Raw genomic sequence first — 18,124 nt, 5'->3', positions numbered from 1 at the left:
TTTAATATTTTTCATGGTCCCAATGATTTCGAATTAACGAGGTTTTAATGAACAGCATACACCGTATGCTGAACCTAACTTTAGTTGCGATATAGCACAACCCATTACTTATGCACATCAAGTTCCTTTAAATTTCGTGCATAACAGACTGTTTTCTCTGCCACGTCCCTCCCTTACAGCATCAGTATCTGCAATCTACACCCACAGACACAAAGTTGGCAGTAATCTGATGCACCAATCAAAATTCATTCTACCGCTTTGCTAAATGTGGACGCAGTAGGCGGCCTCAATAAATGAGGCCCTTCGTTCCCTGCATTGCCGAGAAAAGCCACAGTAGAGACGGGGAGAAAGGTGCGCACCATATTTGAGCCGGATGTACTCGTGTGGGTCCGTCTTCCACAGCTCATCATCCTGGTCGTTGTGGCACAGCAAGGGGAACACAACCTCCAGCACAATGCCCTGTGGAGAAAAGAGAGAGAGGAACCGTTTTGCAAAGCTGCGAGAAATTTCAAATAAGTGGCGTCGCATAGAGAGAACAACAGGCTTAACCAGAGAACATCTGCACCAGTTCCCCATGCTCAGGCTACATGGAGAGGGGCAAAACGAGCACGATTCCGGTTCCAAGGACGGTGCGTGTGTGCGGGCAAATTCACACTGCTGTGTTGTGGATAGACAGCTGAGGTTTCGCAGCCTACCACATTTTGGTGCCCAAGATTTTGTCCCACTGCTTTCTTACGGCCAAGCACAAACTGTGTAGGTGCAAGGCCGCCTCTGGCAGTGGGGCTTTGCAGCATGACACACCACAGCCTCCCCAGAAGGAAAGGGGGGAGGGGGGGGGGGGCACTAAGGTAGCAAATGAAGCCCATCCAGAGATGAAGGTGCCACCAGACCAGACGTTTTCCAGTCCACCCACACGACCACCCCAACTGTTACCGTATTTACCCAATTCCAACGCGCCCCCGATTCCAACGCGCCCCTGATTTACGGCACCAAAAAAAAAAAAAAAATTCACGCCTCGATTTTAACGCGCGCCCGATATTGGTAATGAAAAAAAAAAAAAAAACAAGCCCCGCTTCTAACGTGCATGTGACTTCCACGAATGAAAATAATTTGCAACCGTTTTTATATTTTAAGGAGAGATGCGGGTGAAAAAACCGAGATTTTTTTTGATAAAGTCGATTTTGTATTTTCTTGCGTTTTGTATTCCCCCAAGCCTCTTCTTTTATGCGTAAAAAAATCAAAGCCGATTCAATGGGAAGTTAGTAAAAAATGCAATTAAAGCACTCGCGGTGGCTTGCGAAAGTGCGAATTTGACCGAATTTCGGGAACACGGCATTTCGCTCCACGGCGTCGGCCCACTCTTGAATATTCGCGGGGAAGTAGGCCTACCCATCTTCTACGAGAAGCCACTTCAGCAGCGGCGCATTCTTGATAAAAATACGAAAAAAAAGATCGTTTGCCGCCCGAGTCGAGCATCGCGACTGGCCCTTCAAATCACATGGTACGATCGGAGCCTTTCCATTGGCTACGAGCATTCCACCGCACGGTCGGGCGCAGACGCTCTTTCTTCGTTCTGCCGCCACCGAGACGTGAACCAACGCTTCTGCCCGGGTTTTTCTCCTTTCTCCGTTATGGATGTGACGGAGAAACGAGATTTTCGTTCACGCAAGTTCCTGACAAAGCATCAGTATAAAGGAAGACGCCCCAAGCGCAAGCGGAGAGCTCTGGTTACGGGAGGTTCGTCTGCTGCTAGGCGTAACTGCGGCAACGGCGATGCACCATTTGGATCCTTCAAGCTTCTTGCGGAGCATCCATGACTTCGTCAGTGCATCTGAGCGAAAGATAAAGATCTTCAACTGCCAAAACAAGCGTAAAAACGAGCGCGGAAGCGCTGTTATCTGTGAGATCGGCATGATGCACGACCTCGTCAGCGGCGCGGCGTGCCCCGCCTGCCGACGATGTAATCTCTGTCAGAGAATCAGCCGCAAAACAGAAAGGAGTCTCATCGTTTTTGGAACTTTACCGCCAAAATGATGCGTTTCCGACAACCGTTGTTTCATCAACATATTCTTCGAGCCGCGTATCGATTGTGCAACGGCAGTGATGAGGCGTCCGCCCGTGGCACGGGATACCGTCGCCGTGAACGTGGTCCGTGGTCGCTGAGCACGCGACCAATGACAAGCGCCACACCGGTTGAAAATGGCTCCTGCGACGCACAAAACGACGAGCAAACGTGCTCCCATGTTTGCCGGCAGTTAGTGGGTGCATTTGTTTTTCAGTCCCGGACTGTCCGGGACTACTTGCGGACTCGAGTCCGGTATTTGTTTTTCTCGGGCAGCCTGAAAGCTCCGCCTACCTGCCTGCATCGCCATAGCAACGCGTTCGTTTTTAGCCTATGGCAGTCCGCGGGCTGCTGAGAAGACAGCAGACGATAGCTGCGCGCCGCGCTGGCAGCCATATTGAGTTAGACTCCGTGTGCATTTTGAGTATTTTTCGTGTTCCAAACCTTCACATGAGGTCCGTAGCTGCTCTCTGAGCCATCGCAATACTTTTTGTTCTTGCATCTTCGTTTATTTTCTTGAAATCCACCACACACGGACGCGCGTTCGAAGCTGCGAGCGCGTATTGTTTGCTCGTGTCGTCAAGAGGTTCTCGTTCGCTTGTTTTGCGACATGCTATCTGTGCGCTTACCTGAAAGCATCGCAGGTGAACCACTCGTATACTGGAGCAGCTATAGAGCTTGTTGTCAACATTTTTGTGAAGGCTTTCGTCTATCTGCCGATCCGGAACGAGTTGGGCTACTTTGTGCGAACTTCGCCGCAAACAGTAGCGGCGAGCATACCTCCGAAGCTGAGTTCTGTAATGCACCTACGCTAAGCTGACAGTACAGTCTTTAAATCGACTCAGTATCATGATCGAGCGCACGGCGTTGCTTCGGCGTTGTGGTGGCCGTGGCTTGCGTCGTCTGCTAGCAGATGACAGCGTCCTAGTACGGTAACCGAGGGGGAGCCCGGCTCTGGCGCCGAGTTCGAAAGCAGCCTATGGCAAGTAGGTCATGTGACCATGAGGCTGTTTCCTGTCAGAGCGGAAGCCGAGACCTGTCAGCAAGTAATCCCGGACTGGAAAAACAAATGCGGCCAGTGAGCTCCCACATCGTATAATGGCGATGACGAAGGGCAGCTATGGGGCAGTTTCGGTTTGCACTCGAATCCAACGCGCATGCGATTTTGAGACGTATTTTCCCCGAAAAAAGGTGCGTGTTGGAATTGGGTAAATACGGTAAGTAGCATCGCATATCAGAAATTGCAGCAATGAGTACAAAACTGAAATCAAAGTGTGTGATACTTGAATAAAAGAATTCCTGCATGTTCCCTGCGACACAAATCTTCGATGCGTTCTTCCCTAAGACAGTGCAAAACTTTTGACCAGCAAGCTGGCGAAGCAATCCAAGGCAAGCAGTCACATGTCAGTGGACAAAGAACAAAATTGGTCACACACTCACTGACCGAAGCAGCAACTTTTAAGAGCTACCGCTCTTTCTACTTACATTTGTCAACGTGTCTGCCTGCAGCGAAGGTCAAATTGACAAAAACAGTAACCACGTGTCTAAACTATATCACTAAGCAACAGTGGGAGCATAGCACCTCAGCTGATACCTATACTTTCGATCTGTTATATATGTGCCATATAGAGGACATGGCTGGGCAAGCAGAAAGTCACGGAAGCACGACCCACTGTTCCACGAAGGCAACACCCAGTGGTGTTTGTCTTGTGCAAATCTTTCTTTGCATCCCTGCACTTTCTGCGCCAATTCACTCAAAAAAAAAAAAAAACAAAGCAGCCAATTGAAGCACTGTGTCGGATCCTAAAGTGCCCTTCTGCCTCTTGCAATGTAACATAGCACTGAATGCAAGCTCACAGTTTCACTCACAGTCAATGAAGAGAAAAAAAAGGCAAGAACAGGAAACTTACCACAATGTGAGGCTTGAGGAATTTCCAGGAGAATGCATGGGCCACACTGAAAAGCAAGAAAATGAATGACTGATGCATCAGTACAACTCGCATCACAAATCCAAATCAGCTGTTACACTGAAGCCTGAACACATTTAGCTCCCCTTGGTTCACCACCTAATCTGGCACTTGAAAGTTCTTTGATGAAAAAAGCTTATTACTGTCGATCTCGGCCATATCGAATTACAGTCAAACCCACTTTTACAATATTGAAGTGCCATGGAAATATCATTGTTATAACTGATAATTGTGATAACAGGGTTGTGCCGAAAAAAAAAAAAAAGATGACAAACTTTACAGCACTTATTGACAGGAAAGACCCAGAGTGTTTTGACTGTTCTAATGCCTGTAAAAGCTAGATAATTCGAACTTCGGGGGACCAGAAAAATGTTCAATCTATTGAATGATACCGAAAAGCTAACAAGGACCGATTGCATCATGGTATATTTGTTTAGTGAAAGACTGGACAGTTGAGATGGGAATGGTGCAACGATTATTATTTTTTGTTCACATTTTCATAAATACTTTATTGCATGCATACTATTGGGAGCGTCGAAGCAGAACTGCTCAGAAGTGGTAAGGGCCTCCCCAACAATCCACGAAGCGGTACGCAAGCACTGGAGCTCAAGCGCTACTCCATCACATCCCTCACAAGCGGCAGCGTCGCGTGTGAGGAGGCTTCGCTGCACAAACAACTAGTGCGGTTTTGGTGCATTGGAAGAACTCGAGAAAGAACCAAGCAGACGAATGCGATCGCGCCAATCAGTGCCCAAAAACGCGCAGAGCAGGGCTCGGTCAGCTGGCTGCTACGGCTTATGCGAAGCTCAGAAAAGCGAAACCGAAACTATGCGATATGACTGATTTCGAGACAGGGCTATGCGTTCATCGTCATGCCTGACGTTGTACCACTGTATGCATGTCTTAGGTGCATGGATGACTCTGCAGCATAGAATTCAGGTTTGAACAGGGCTATCTGGTCGATCGCTTGCAGCGCCAGTCGTACCTGGACGCAGCCTCCCTTCAGGAATACGCTCGAATTAATCGGTGCGAGACCCTTAATGTCCGAATCTAATGCCACGGTAATGCCACGGTTCACGCTTTATCTCGCATTTGCCAACAGCACCACAGAAGAGATAGACAATGGCTGGTAGCCAGGTGGTCAGCACCCGTTTGCACCTCTCGCACCCCCGGAACCAGCAGCATGGTCAGTCGTAGCTTTCCAGCAACTCTCCTCTGCTCACGTCGACTGTCAAGGAGCGAAGGTGGTGAAAACAGTAACCCTTTTCTTCCTGGCATTCGTGTTTATACACAACACCACTGTAATTCAAGAAAGCGGCCCTAGCTGGCGTTCAGCTTTCCACCGCTGTCTGCTGAAGTACAGTAGCCGACCGATATTTCGGACTACAATAATTCGGACTAGCACGATATTTCGGACTTCGCTGAGGAACCGTCGACCACCTCATAGGAACGTGTACATTTTCACGACCGATATTTCGGACTTTGCGGAGTCTAAAAGTTCGATATTTCGGACTAAAATAAACGCCAATAATAATGTTGTGATCATTTTTCAACCGAAGTTTGTTATTTCAGCCTAATATAGACGCAAGCGGGCATCGCTGTCACTGCCAACCCTTTGGCCGCCACTGTGAAAGGCGCCATCTTAGATTTAAACGGATTCGGCTCGGCGGGCGCAATCGGACTGGCTTGGATAGGCTTGGCTATTTGTTCTCCATCGTTGCCGTTCGAGCTAATGAGATGCTTCCCATTGCCACCGAGATCGAGATGGCCCACAAAGGGCGCACGATTGCATTGGAAACGGTACAGCGGGACAGCTGTAGCGTCCGTTGCGGCTGGGACGGCGCACCACGCGGTGCGGGGCAGCAAACGCGGTAGACTGGAAAAGGGGGGAGGGGAGGGGGGCTGCATTCGGAGGCACTCGCGTCTGCTCGCGTCTTCCCGTGGGTTACCTCGCGGTCTTCGTGAACGTCACTGCCCCATGCAAACTGACTGTTCTTGCTCCGCGCAGCAAATGCATTCGTTCGTAGCACGCCCGCAGCCGCGTCGCACTATCTGGTATCATGATGTGATAGGGTGCAGGCATGAGGAAAGCACGGCTATGACTCAGATAGAATCTAATATAATCCCTTGCATGCGGAACATGGGGAGCGGCGATTTTTGCGATTTTGAAAGGCGGTTCTTCGCAGAAAAGTTTATTTTTTAAGTTCACGAATTTTTCGGACTGTTCGATTATTCGGACCATTTCTCGGGTCCGGCTGAGTCCGAAAAATCGGTCGGCGACTGTACTTAGCGTGGAAACCAACATAGATGACGTTTGCCACTCATTTTTTTTGCGGCCTCCACAATCACTGCGCACGTCTTCGAAACATGCTAAAGCTGTGGGAAAGGTCTCTTTCTCTGATTAAACTTGGCTTCTCCAGCGTGAGTTTTTTGCTGCAATTTTATATTATGAATTGCAGTTATATTGAAATATTTTAAAACTTTTTACCTATTCGTTTTAACAAAGTTTCACTGTATTACCTTATTTATTTTCATGTGAGTGCATTATGACTTAAGGTATGGCTGATATATTTTTTCTTTCTCCAACTTTTTTTGGCTTCTTCCAAAACGTTCAAAGTGCCTATTTCAGAAAGTAAATTTAGCGAGCTTATATTGATACACTACATTTTACTTGGAAAATTTTTTGCTTGGAGTGAAAAATTTACATCAAGGACAGCCTGAAAATGGCCTTTTTTTTTATTCAGTGTCAGAAAAAAATTTCCAGCTCAAAAAGCTTTTGGGTTCAAAACTTTTAATGGCTAATTTATAAACAAATATAAAACAATTTGTATGGTCCAGAATGCTTTTAATATTTTTGTGCAAAAGGTACCGTATTTACACGATTGTAAGTCGACTCGAATGTAAGTCGACCCCCCCCACATCACAATTGTGAAAAAAAAAAAAAATTTGGTCATTTGTAAGTAGAACTAGAACGCGCCAGTACTATCCTGTGGCCTCCGCTGATCACCAGCTGCTATGGGCTGCCGCACGCGGGAGTGCCCGTGGGCACATTCCAAAACAAAAATGTTAGTCACTGGGCTACTCGTCCACACTTGCGCCATCGTCCTCGCTAGCGCTGCCATCGTCATGTCGTCATCGCTGCTGCAGTCCCACAGTTCGTCGTTCTAACATCGTCATGCAGTGAAATCCTGCACTTCGCAAAAAGCCACATCATGACATCGCGAGGAATAGCTGAAAATTTTGCCTCGTTGTAGCTGCCACTCCTGCATCACTCAGTGCAAAGGTCGAACTTGCGGCCCGGCGCGCAGTTCGTTTCTTCGGCATAAAGAATGACAGACAGCCGCGAACGAGCGCCGGTCGCTTATCAGACCTGGAGCACAAATGACGAATGACGAAGCACTACATTAAACACTTGTGAAACGCGGCCGGCAGTAGTCGAATGCGTCAGAGCCAGAGAGAAATTACGCGCGAGCGGCGTCGGCTCTTCCGTCGGCTACCGACACTCCCTGGTGCCGCTGCGGTTCGGAGGGGGGTGCCGCCACGATTGGAACAGCAGCCCTTCCATCAACTACCGACGCTCCCTTCGGCGCCGAGTGCGCGGTTGAAAGTAAACAAAAAAAAATTAAGAGTAGAACGCGAAGGCGTTATCGGGCCGCCGCCGCTTATCAGCATACGCAATCTGCGGCCACGTGTGGGGAGTGGGTTGGTGCTGGTTTGCTGCTTATCGACAGCCACCATCAGCGGGCCGCCTCGCGTGGGGCGGGGATGCCGGTTCTGCGCGTTGACATAGCTGCTCAAGGCAAGAACGATGCGACGGAGCCGCGGAGGCAAGAACGATGCGACGGAGCCGCGCAGCAAAAAATGCAACCACGCTTGTCTCGCCTTTATTTATAGTGTGGTGCTTTGGTTTCGATTGTAAGTCGACCCCCCCCCCCCCCCACTTCGGATTTTCAAATTTTGAAAAATGGGTCGACTTACAATCGTGTAAATACGGTACTGTCAATATAGTTTTTTTTTTAATTTTCAACTTTCTTGTGTTAGCAGATTTTTTTCGCAATATTCACACAAAGTATTAGTGCTGACATAAACGTCTTCAGGAAGCACGTTCTATTGCTATCACTTTCATGCATATTGCATTTTTTTTACACCTCACCTATCTTGCAGGACAAAAATCATGTCTGAAACCTATCAAAAACAGTCATTTTGTTGCCCATGGCAACAAAATAGTCAACCCTCCAGCACATGTTGCCTTCAACAGTGCACTGCTCCACGGACACGATTTGTAGGCAGCCTGCGTCGCAGTGAAGCGTACAGGCCAGTGCACACAGAGAGCACAGGCCCTTCGCCGTGCAGTGCCCCATTTCCTGTGCCACTGCTTTCTTACGGCCAAGTGCACAGGACAGCACAGGGCCGCCTCTGGCAGTGGGGGGACAAAGGCATCACAGAGGAACAGCCCTTACACAGGCCGACAGAGCAAAAATATGGGCTGCCTACCACTGTCTTTGTGTTCACAGCAGACCTAACCCCAACCCCGTCGAAGAGAATATATGTTCAGGTGCTTGCGGGACTGGCAAGACCGTAGAGGTATCACGGGTAGGGGTGCGCAAATATTCAAACCTCCGAACATTCTGCGAACAGTATTTGCTACTCGATTCTCACTGCACTTTCACCATTTGAACCTTATAAGTCACGAGTATTCCTTTACGATTAACAGGTTTTTCCACTTCAATGAAAATGAAGGATGAAACCCAAAATTCAGTGGTGACAACATTAGGTTCTGGGTTTGGTTTGGTTTATATGGTTTAACGTCCGAAAGCGACTAAGGCTACGAAGGACGCCGTAGTGAAGGGCTCCGGAAACTTCAACCACCTGGGGTTCTTTAACGCGCACACACATCGCACAGTACACGGGCCTCTAGAATTTCACCTCCATCGAAATGCGACCGCTGCGGCCGGGATCGAACCCGCGTCTTTTGGGTCAGCAGCAGCCAAGCGCCATAACCACTGAGCCACTGCGGCGGCGACATTAGATTCTGGTGTTCTGAGAGCCCATGTCCCATCTCGTTCCTGACGTAAAGAGATATACTCACGCATGGCGCAGGTAGTTGAGGGCATGCTGGAGCACACGGGGCGAGACGTACACCTTCTGGCGGTGCTGGTCGAGCACCTGCAGCACCACCTGCAGGATGCCCTCCGTGTACGCCTTGAGGAAGAAGTCGGAGAACTCGGCATACTCCTTGGCCACCGAGCCAGGACTGCCGTACCTGCACGCACGGTGTGCCCCGATGTCACCCGAGGAGACTGCACCCAATAACGACCTCAAGAAGCCCCCGAGCAGAGCATGGTAACAGTTTCAGTGTCTTTCCCAGAGACTGTTCTGTTCTTCTGTACCATGTGCACTAATGCTATGAAACTGCCAAGAGAGATTGGCCTCTTTCAGATGGCCAGTCCACACATCCGTCTCCTCCTCCTCCTCCTCTGCCCTCTCTCCTGAGCTTCACTGGTTGACAACTAACCCCCCCGGCTCTAGTGCACGTGTGCAGCTCATGCTGGTGACAAGCGCAACTGGCAGATGCCAGCAGCTGTCAAGCATGCACCTGACACATCACATGTGGATAGCACCTGGGTTGCCCTAGTGCGTTTCTTTTCCACACATCTTCTGTGTAGCAGAAAAATCTTCATGCATTCCTTACGGGGCTCCACATCTTGCAAAAGAGGTGGACAGTCCGTATATTTCTTTGTTCCACTGTGACAATTACACGACGTTATCAAAAAAGCGTTCCCTGCCCATAACCCTTCCTGCTTAGAACACCTATGAGGTGAATAAAGCTCTGGAAATAAATAATTGGTGGCAAGACGCACACATCATCACCTCTGAACCCCCAATGTACACACATCTGAATGCCCATATAGAAGGGTAGACAGCCACCTAGGCCATCATACGGCAGAAAACATTACACGTGAGATGCACAGGCTCCAGGTTATAATCAGCACATGCAAATGCAGTCACTAACTAGCAATGTAGTATGTGCACACTTTTTGCCTCAGAACCTTAAACTGTCTAGCAACACCATCACAAAAATAGAAGGCGAAAAAAGGGCATTCTGTAAGACGGGTCTACTCCAGATGCCCCGTACGAGAGCACCTTTACTGCACTACGAGCTGGCATCTTGCCAATGCTGTAGGTCCATGCCGACAAGAGAGCCTGCACGCACCAGCCGAAGCTGACTGGGCCCCAGCCAACCCACCTCTCGAAGATGCGTGTGACAATGTGGAAGGCCCACTTCTTGCATTTCCACCAGGGGAGTTCGGGCCGCTCATCTTCGTCCACCTGGTTGGCCACCTGCGCAAGCAGAGGGGGGGGGGAGGCACTCCCTGTAGCCACATAAGTCTGCAGAAAGATTCCTCGTTTTGCCACTGGGCACAACACCTTCTTACGCCCCAGTAGACTCATTGGCTCAAACCTCTGTGGGGCTGGCCCACGTCTGACAGCCCAGATACTACATGATGGGCAGGCCATAAGAGCTAAGCTCAGCCTACCTCTCTCATCATGCCCACTGAAATGCTAACATGGCACAGGGTTCACAACATAGAGCTGAAGGTTATGTCCTGCCTCCAATTGCATTGCAATAAGGGAGCAAATTATCCACTGGCATTTACCCAAGCACAACTACAAAAGAAAGCCACAGAGCTTCCACAGAAACTTCGTAGTTAAACAAAAAACATTTGACCAACACAGTTCCCACTTCGAGTTATTGATCAATGCGCTCTCACCCTACCATATGCTAGCCGTTCCGATTAGCTCAGCTGGTAGAGTGACTGCTCCAGTGAAGAGGTGGTCCCAGGTTCTAACCCCTGACCAGGACAAATTTTTCTTTAACTACCAAGTTTCTGTGGAAGCTAGATAGCTTTCCTTTGTAGCCGTATGGCTGCCCTTGGGTGGATGCCAATGAGTAATTTGCTCCCTTACAGCAAATTTACTCCACCTTGGGGGATTCCCCTAAGCATGTGACCAAGAACAACAATGCAGTAGCCAAACTTTTTAAGAAAGGATGCACCAAAACGGCCATTTCTTCTGGGCTGTAACCAGGTTCATTTTAGAGGTAGCTCACACAGGCACCCGGCCCCACTGCAGAATCAGCAGCAAAGCGAGCAGGCGTCCACTCACGTCGGGGACGGGACGGTCGAGGATGACACGTAGTAGCTCCATCCACTGGGTGCAGACTTCGCGCGAGATGAGCCCCAGAGGGAAGTGGTACTGGACGAGCGCGAAGTAGATCTTGAGAATCTGCTTCTGCAACAGCACTGAGGCCTCAGACTGGTCGGCCAGCAGCTGCGCTAGGCGCTGCTGCAACAACGGAAGCAGCAGCTGCATCGCCTCATGCAGGGGCTCCCGTTCCTCAGGCTTCTTGTACCTGTGCCACACATTGCAGCAGGTGAGTCCCTTCTACTGTTTACAAGTGCTGAAGAAACAAAGACTCAGGTCATCTCCGTTTTGCAACAGAATCTAAATTCTATGCCAGAAAAAAAAAAGGGAGACGCATTATCTAACACACTGTTCTTGTCCTCACTACTCCATTTTTCATACCAGATCAACATGCTGAACAAAAAATAGGAATGATCATTCCTAAAACCACGTGGTCCCACAATACCGAACTTGGATAAGGCTCGATGCCTGAGCCACCTGTTATAGTGTTCTGTTCACAACGCATTTCGCAGCCCAAAACAACGTCAGAATTCTCAGCACGGTGGTGGTCAAAGCAGCAAGCATCACCTCAAGCATTGTCTAGCATTTTTAAGTTAGAATTTGATTATGAAGAAAGCAGCTGCACTTCTCATTGCCTTGTTTGAAAGCGACCCAGGCTATGAGGGACGCCGTAGTGGAGGGCTCCGGAAATTTCGACCACCTGGGGTTCTTCAACGTGCACTGACATCGCACAGTACGCGGGCCTCTGGTGTGCAATGTCAGTGCACATTGAAGAACCCCAGGAGCTTTTCACTCTCCATCCAACACACCCGTGCACAACACGTGGCCTGAAAATGAACCAGCCACTCACTCATAGTTCTTGACGAGCGTGTAGAGGGCGAGCAGGGCACCGGCCCAGCCAACGCTCTCGGGCGACTGCAGGTAGATGGACACCTTGTCCACCACACCCGTCCAGCGGCCTGGGAAGTCGTGCTTGAGCACGCAGCTCAGGCAGGAGGCCAGCTGCACTCGGATCAGCTCGGGGGCGTGCACCATGGCGTCCACGAGCGCGTCGCGCACCATGGCCCGGTCCTGCTCGTGCACGTGGAAGGGCAGGGGCTGTGGCTGCGGCTGCGACTGCGGCGGGGGTTCCTTCTCTTGCCAGAACTGGAGCACCAGGTTCTTGAGGTAGATGGCGCCCGCCTGGCGGACGGGCATGTCCAGGCTGGCTGTCATCACCACTTGCAGGAGCGACGGCGCAAAGCCAATGATCTTGTGCACCTGCGGAAGGGTCCCGGAAACAATGCTGCTCAGACTGCTCGGCCAATGCCCACAAAACCCCCGTTTGGAAGGGGCAGCAACAAGAAGGCACTTGTTCCTTTCCATTCCTCCCACGCACCAAGTAATGGGACCACCCTAGTATCCAAGCAGTGTGACACCTCATGAACTGCACAGCCAGACTGCAGCACAGTAAAACCAGCGCAACAGAAAACTCATTTGTCCAGCTAGGCCTCATTACACCACAGCAGCGCTCAATCATAGAGAAAGCTCTGATCTGCCTAAATGCAGTTGCATGACACTACGGCCAGACGCAACTCAAGAACACAGTAGCAAATGCTTCTCAACGAAGGCCCTCCAGCCAGTGACATAGCAGCTAATCCGGTTAATCAAACCTGCTTACACTTTATTTCACAATGTCATCAAAATCAATGACACTTGCTGGAAGGCCTACTTTAAGGAGGCATTTGCCATGGCATTCTTGAGTTGTATCCAATTACACTCAATATTTGGAAAGCCTAGCAGTGGCGGAGTGATTTATAGTGAACTGTGTAACAAATGATCCAAGAACCTTGCCAAATATGTACACACGAAAGGGACCATTAACCACTTTGAAAGCATGCAGTCTTAACATGGAGGTACTAATGTGTTCAGCCACTAACACAATGATCTCAATGGCCTCTGCTGAGCCGCAGGAGGCAATAATAATGCACCTGCCTTGACAATAACTTTCAAAAGTCAGAAGTACAGGCCAATTTCTAAGCCTTTTGCATACAAGGCATACCCATGTGCTGCCAACATGCACATATTTTGCACTACAGGCAGACACGACTTGAGCCTGCAGTGAAGCTCCACCTGTATTCCGAACCACCAAACAATTTCTTCACAACAAAAAGTAGTCTGTCGTTAGTGTTTCTTGTTACCCAACAAGCTGAACAACAAGCTGAACAGCTGAACAGGCGAAATTACTAGCCCAAGAACTGGCTTGTTGGAAATAATCATACATTAAAAAGCTCATTTTACTGTTGCAATTGGTCATCAAAATAATACAAGATGCCTCAGACCAAGGCCCACTGTTGTTCAAGTTGCATCCTACAACAGCAAAGAATGCTCTGAAAGCACAACATTTGGTTAAACTTGTACTCTCACCATTACAAGTATACAATTTACAAACAGAATTTCTGTCAAACAGGCTTTTACCAAAGCCAGACTGCCTGTCTTGGACACAGACAAAGTAAATAGTGCACAGCTCAACCCGTAAGAGCACCTGCACATCTAGATACATGCCAGGGCATGTGGGAGAGTAGGCCCAGCTTTGGCAGGTTTTGACGCTACTCACATGCCTTGCCTTTGCACGCAACTGCCAAAACATCACCAACTCTTTAACTGCCACTACTGCATAAGCAAAACAATGCCACCAGTGGCTGCAGGCAGTTTTTTGCTTCTTCATAGCAATGCTGATTTCATGAGAACTTAAATGATACACCAACAAAATTACAGGCACTGAGGGCAACAGAGAACCTATTGCACGCCCACTGCACCGTCCACCCGTAGCCCTCCCCTTTACATCACCAGGAGACCAGCAGATTCTGTGGGGCCTTTATCGAGCCATAACATAGCTTTTGACACACCAAGCTTTTCCTTTAACATCTCACTTTGAGATAACTGCTCATTAACTGAATGAGGGCGGAGTGGGTGAGGGAACAAACGTGGGTTAATGACATCTCAGTCGAAACCAAGAGGAAGAAATGGGCTTGGGCAGGGCATGTAATGCGAAGGCAAGATAACCGCTGGTCCTTAAGGGTAACAGAGTGGATTTCAGAGAAGGCAAGGGTAGCAGGGGTGGCAGAAAGCTAGGTGGGCGGATGAGATTAAAAAGTCTGCGGGGATACGGTGGCCACATCTGGCAAAGGACAAGGTAACTGGAGAGACATGGGTGAGGTCTTTGTCCTGCAGTGGGTGTAGTCAGGCTGCTGCTGATGATAACTACATTTTGCCCACTTAGTAGATAGCTGCTCATGAGTTACAACTTTTAATTAGTTGCCACATGCATAATTACAAGTGGCATCTCTCCAGCCACCATTTCAGTTCTAAATAAGCACCTCACTCATTCACACAAGTATCCCGCAACCCCAATTAGCCAAAATTAATGTAATGTCATGACCTTTATTTCTGTGAAGTTAACAGGCATGTCTCAGAGCACTGTACAAATATGTAACATTGAACATAACTCAACTTAGGAGTCAAATGAATGAGAGGGTCTCTGTTACAGTTACCATCATACATCCCTAGCCCACCAAAGGCAAGACTAAGATGCCATGCGACTTTCGATTGCCGAATTATAACTGCATGTTTGGAAAGACTGAGTGCCAAGACTGAAAGGCTGGTAACATAAAGCACATGCACTTGATGAATGAACTTTGGATGCAAACAAAACCCCGCAAAACAAGCAAAACAATGGGGAGTGGTGAACGTAATGCCACACCAGCATTTTTGTGCATGCACTTCAGTGAGCTGTATTTGCAATAGCACTTTTACTGGCTAATTCAGTAAAAATAAATTGGTAAATTGGTTTTTGAGGAAGGGAAATGGCACAGTATCTGCCTCACATCTTGGTGAACACTTGGCACACAGTCAGGGAAAGGATAAACCAGGGAGTGAGAGAAGGAAGAAAAGAAGGAAGGATAGTTTTGACTACCTGGGGATATTTAACATGCACTGACAGCACACTGGCGCCTATTATTATCCACAGAACTGGAGGAAACTTAAAAGGCAGGCAGGCATCACTGGCGTTCAGATACACAACAGCAAACAACTGTGACATATGAAAAAAAGCCTGCTCCACATTTTTAATGTTAAAGCATGTGCATAAGTGTGAACAGAAGTCCTGTTACAAGTTGCTCATTAAAAGCAATTTATATGGAAGCATTAGAAGTTAACATGTATGCAAGGGTACAGTTGAACAACATGAAAATGAAACCAGGAATGAGAAAAGGGCCCTGCAGTGACTGGCTAATGTTTGCTGGCCCTGGACTGTATTAATGCTGAGTGTTGAATGCTAAAACAGTGAATGCTCTAAATCAAATTAACCAGCCAGAGGATACGAGTCAGAAGCTCTTCCACAGCTTTCCTGCTGTCACTGCTAATCTGAAGCCTCAGATGAACGAAAGGGGGAGGTCGTTGAACTTTAGCAATCTTTTACAAACAAGAACAATCCACCATACTCACAGGCGACTAACGGTCCCCCCGGTGATTAATTACCTGCACAAACTGACAGCACATGGATGATCTAAGAGGCGATGACAGCCCGGGCACTCTGGTGAAGCAACCTGCCTTACGAACAACGTAGGTGTCTGAAGGCAAGATCCCCGCCCTCGGCGCCACTGTCACGCCCTTTTCCCGCACGGTTCCACAACTACCGCGGGGCAAGTCCTGCGATCGCATCTCCGCGGAGTTGGAACGCACGCAGGGCGACAGGCGCCACGTGCTGCGACCGATCGCCCTTCGACACGTGCGCGTTCGCCCCGTCAGCACGATTCGGGTGCGCGGCCCCGGGCAGGTGCCGATGGGCGACCCAAGGCTCCATCGGAACGCCTGCCGGCCGCTCGGCAACGACATGCGCAGCACGCAAAAGGCACGGCATGTCAGCGCGTCGCTGGCAGCCCGGGTAGGGCCGGTCACCCGCCACAATACGCCATTGTGGCTGCGCGAGTGAAAAGGATCGGGGGCCGCGAACCAACCTTCCGAATCGCGCTGACAGCGCTTCGTCGAAAGACGGATACGCCAGCACGCAGAACACGCTTTTGCGCGCAGAATGCGGCCCGACCGAGTCAGCCCTAGCAGGGATGGCAGATGACATGCCGGCGGGCCCACGCCGCGAGGACCCTACTTTGGGCTCGGGCTAAGCGCTGACGCCGCGTGGTTGGGCGATGGGCGCCCGAGACATTGCGCGGGCTGACATTTCGTCAGCGCTGCCCGGTAACCACGCCGGCACCGACGGGCAGGCACTTCTAGAAACGAGGCGCGTCGTGCCCAGACGCGACAGTCCACGATCGCTCTGCCCATGGCCTCAAGGCAGCGATGGCGTGTCATCGGAAACGGTGGCCGGGACGTTCTTTCTAGAACAGTCCACGGGGGCCGACTGCCGCGCAAGAAAATGTTCGAGCTCGGGAACCCTCGGGCCACCCCCCCCCCCCCCCCCCCCCCCTCATCACAGCAATGGCGCCATTCATGGCCCATTGAGAGCCGCTCTTCGCCATGCAGTCACCTGTTCGAGCTGCTTTTCCGCTGTCTCGCGCTGGTTTGGATCAATTGTGGCGCGGAGGATCTCGATGAGCTGGGCGGCGTCCATGGTTAAGCAAGCTGTGAGGCACCAAGGAGCGAAAAACTACGGTTAAAAAAGCCTTCACGTGAACCGCGTGAACCGTGCACCGGTGACGCACCCACGAGACATGCTCCAAGTGAAAGAGCGGCTGCGCCGCCCGGCGGTGATAGCGGAAAGTTGCCCGTCACAAAAATTATTGCTGACTGGATCAACGTTTTTAGATCTAAAAACGTTGACCTGGATTGTATAGAAGTTTTAAAAACTGTTTGTTGCACTCTGATGTGTTTTTGTTAGCTGTAAATTCTGCTATAGTTAAACACTTGCAATCTAAAAACTGTGTTTAGTTTTCATTTAAAATATGTGACGTACACTGCGCGCAGAACAGGCAGCTGGCAGAGCTTTTTTTTTTTTATTTTGCGTTTTATCACTCCACGTTGAGAACATACAATTTTTAACCGCGAGGATTTAAACCTGAGCTACGCGCTCGTTTGTTCATGATGACGGGAATAAGGTTCATTCATTCATTCGATCGTTCGAGGAGCCAACTCCGGGGCCGGGGCAAACGGAGTTCGGCATGACTAAAGGTACATTAAATAGCTCTGAAACAACTTCTGATTAGAGCACATCGCCCGGTCGCCGCGACTCCTTGCCCGTTGAAAACACCTTTGAATGCAACGCATTTTTGAGGAAAGGAAATGGCGCAGTGAGACAATAGAGAGTTTTAGTATAGCGGGCTTTGCGTAATTGCGTGCATAGCGGAATAGCGGGTCCAGAGTGCGCATGCGCAGAACGCTAACGGGGAAATAGCGTTAGCGTACCAGAATTTAGCGTTGCGGCATTTGCGCCCTTAGCGTGGAAACATGGCGGCGTCCTTTCAAGCGACAGCCGCCCGCTTCAGCCGATTCAGCAGCTCTTGCGATTCCGGTCGGCATGTTTACCGGCAACTACTCGTGTTTTTGCTTTTCGCTATGACTTACCTTGCTTCGACGATAAAATTTAAGCTGCAATTCAGCCCTGTTTTTAAGATACGCTCTCGATTCTGGAGCGCGCAAGCCTAATAGCACCTCCAGCTGCACTGCTACCGTCTGCAACGGCCCGAAACGCAGCAGAAACCAGCAAAAACGTCTGGAACGAGACAAAAATAGATTTGGAGGCTTTTCGCGGTGTTTTATGGACTTAAATTATGTAAAGAGAGTTTATATTAAATTTACAAAAGTTTTTTTAACATTAGACGTCATGTGATAACAAATATTCTTGCTCCAACGGCTTGTAGTTAACATTGCCTTTACTAGATGGCGCCACTATTTT

At 49.5% G+C, this 18,124-nt stretch overlaps 1 protein-coding gene across 1 annotated transcript in view; it reads right to left on the bottom strand.

Moving 5' to 3' along the window:
- The window catches only part of msk (importin-7 msk), a 35,257-nt gene extending 18,305 nt beyond the window's left edge, over positions 1 to 16,952 (bottom strand). Inside the window, exons 1-7 of the mRNA XM_089558773.1 lie at positions 16,760 to 16,952; positions 12,086 to 12,495; positions 11,197 to 11,443; positions 10,277 to 10,371; positions 9,119 to 9,292; positions 3,973 to 4,018; positions 360 to 459 (exon numbers count right to left, since the gene is read on the bottom strand). Of these exons, the coding sequence (XP_089414899.1) occupies positions 360 to 459; positions 3,973 to 4,018; positions 9,119 to 9,292; positions 10,277 to 10,371; positions 11,197 to 11,443; positions 12,086 to 12,495; positions 16,760 to 16,843 (1,156 nt within the window). The 5' untranslated portion in view covers positions 16,844 to 16,952. The remainder of the gene's footprint in view (positions 1 to 359; positions 460 to 3,972; positions 4,019 to 9,118; positions 9,293 to 10,276; positions 10,372 to 11,196; positions 11,444 to 12,085; positions 12,496 to 16,759) is intronic.
- Positions 16,953 to 18,124: the final 1,172 nt, after the last annotated feature.

The sequence above is a fragment of the Amblyomma mixtum genome, chromosome 1 (assembly GCF_055824585.1).
Source record: "Amblyomma mixtum isolate Tamu chromosome 1, ASM5582458v1, whole genome shotgun sequence".
Lineage (NCBI taxonomy): Eukaryota > Metazoa > Arthropoda > Arachnida > Ixodida > Ixodidae > Amblyomma > Amblyomma mixtum.
This window is presented reverse-complemented; position numbering and strand designations above follow the sequence as displayed.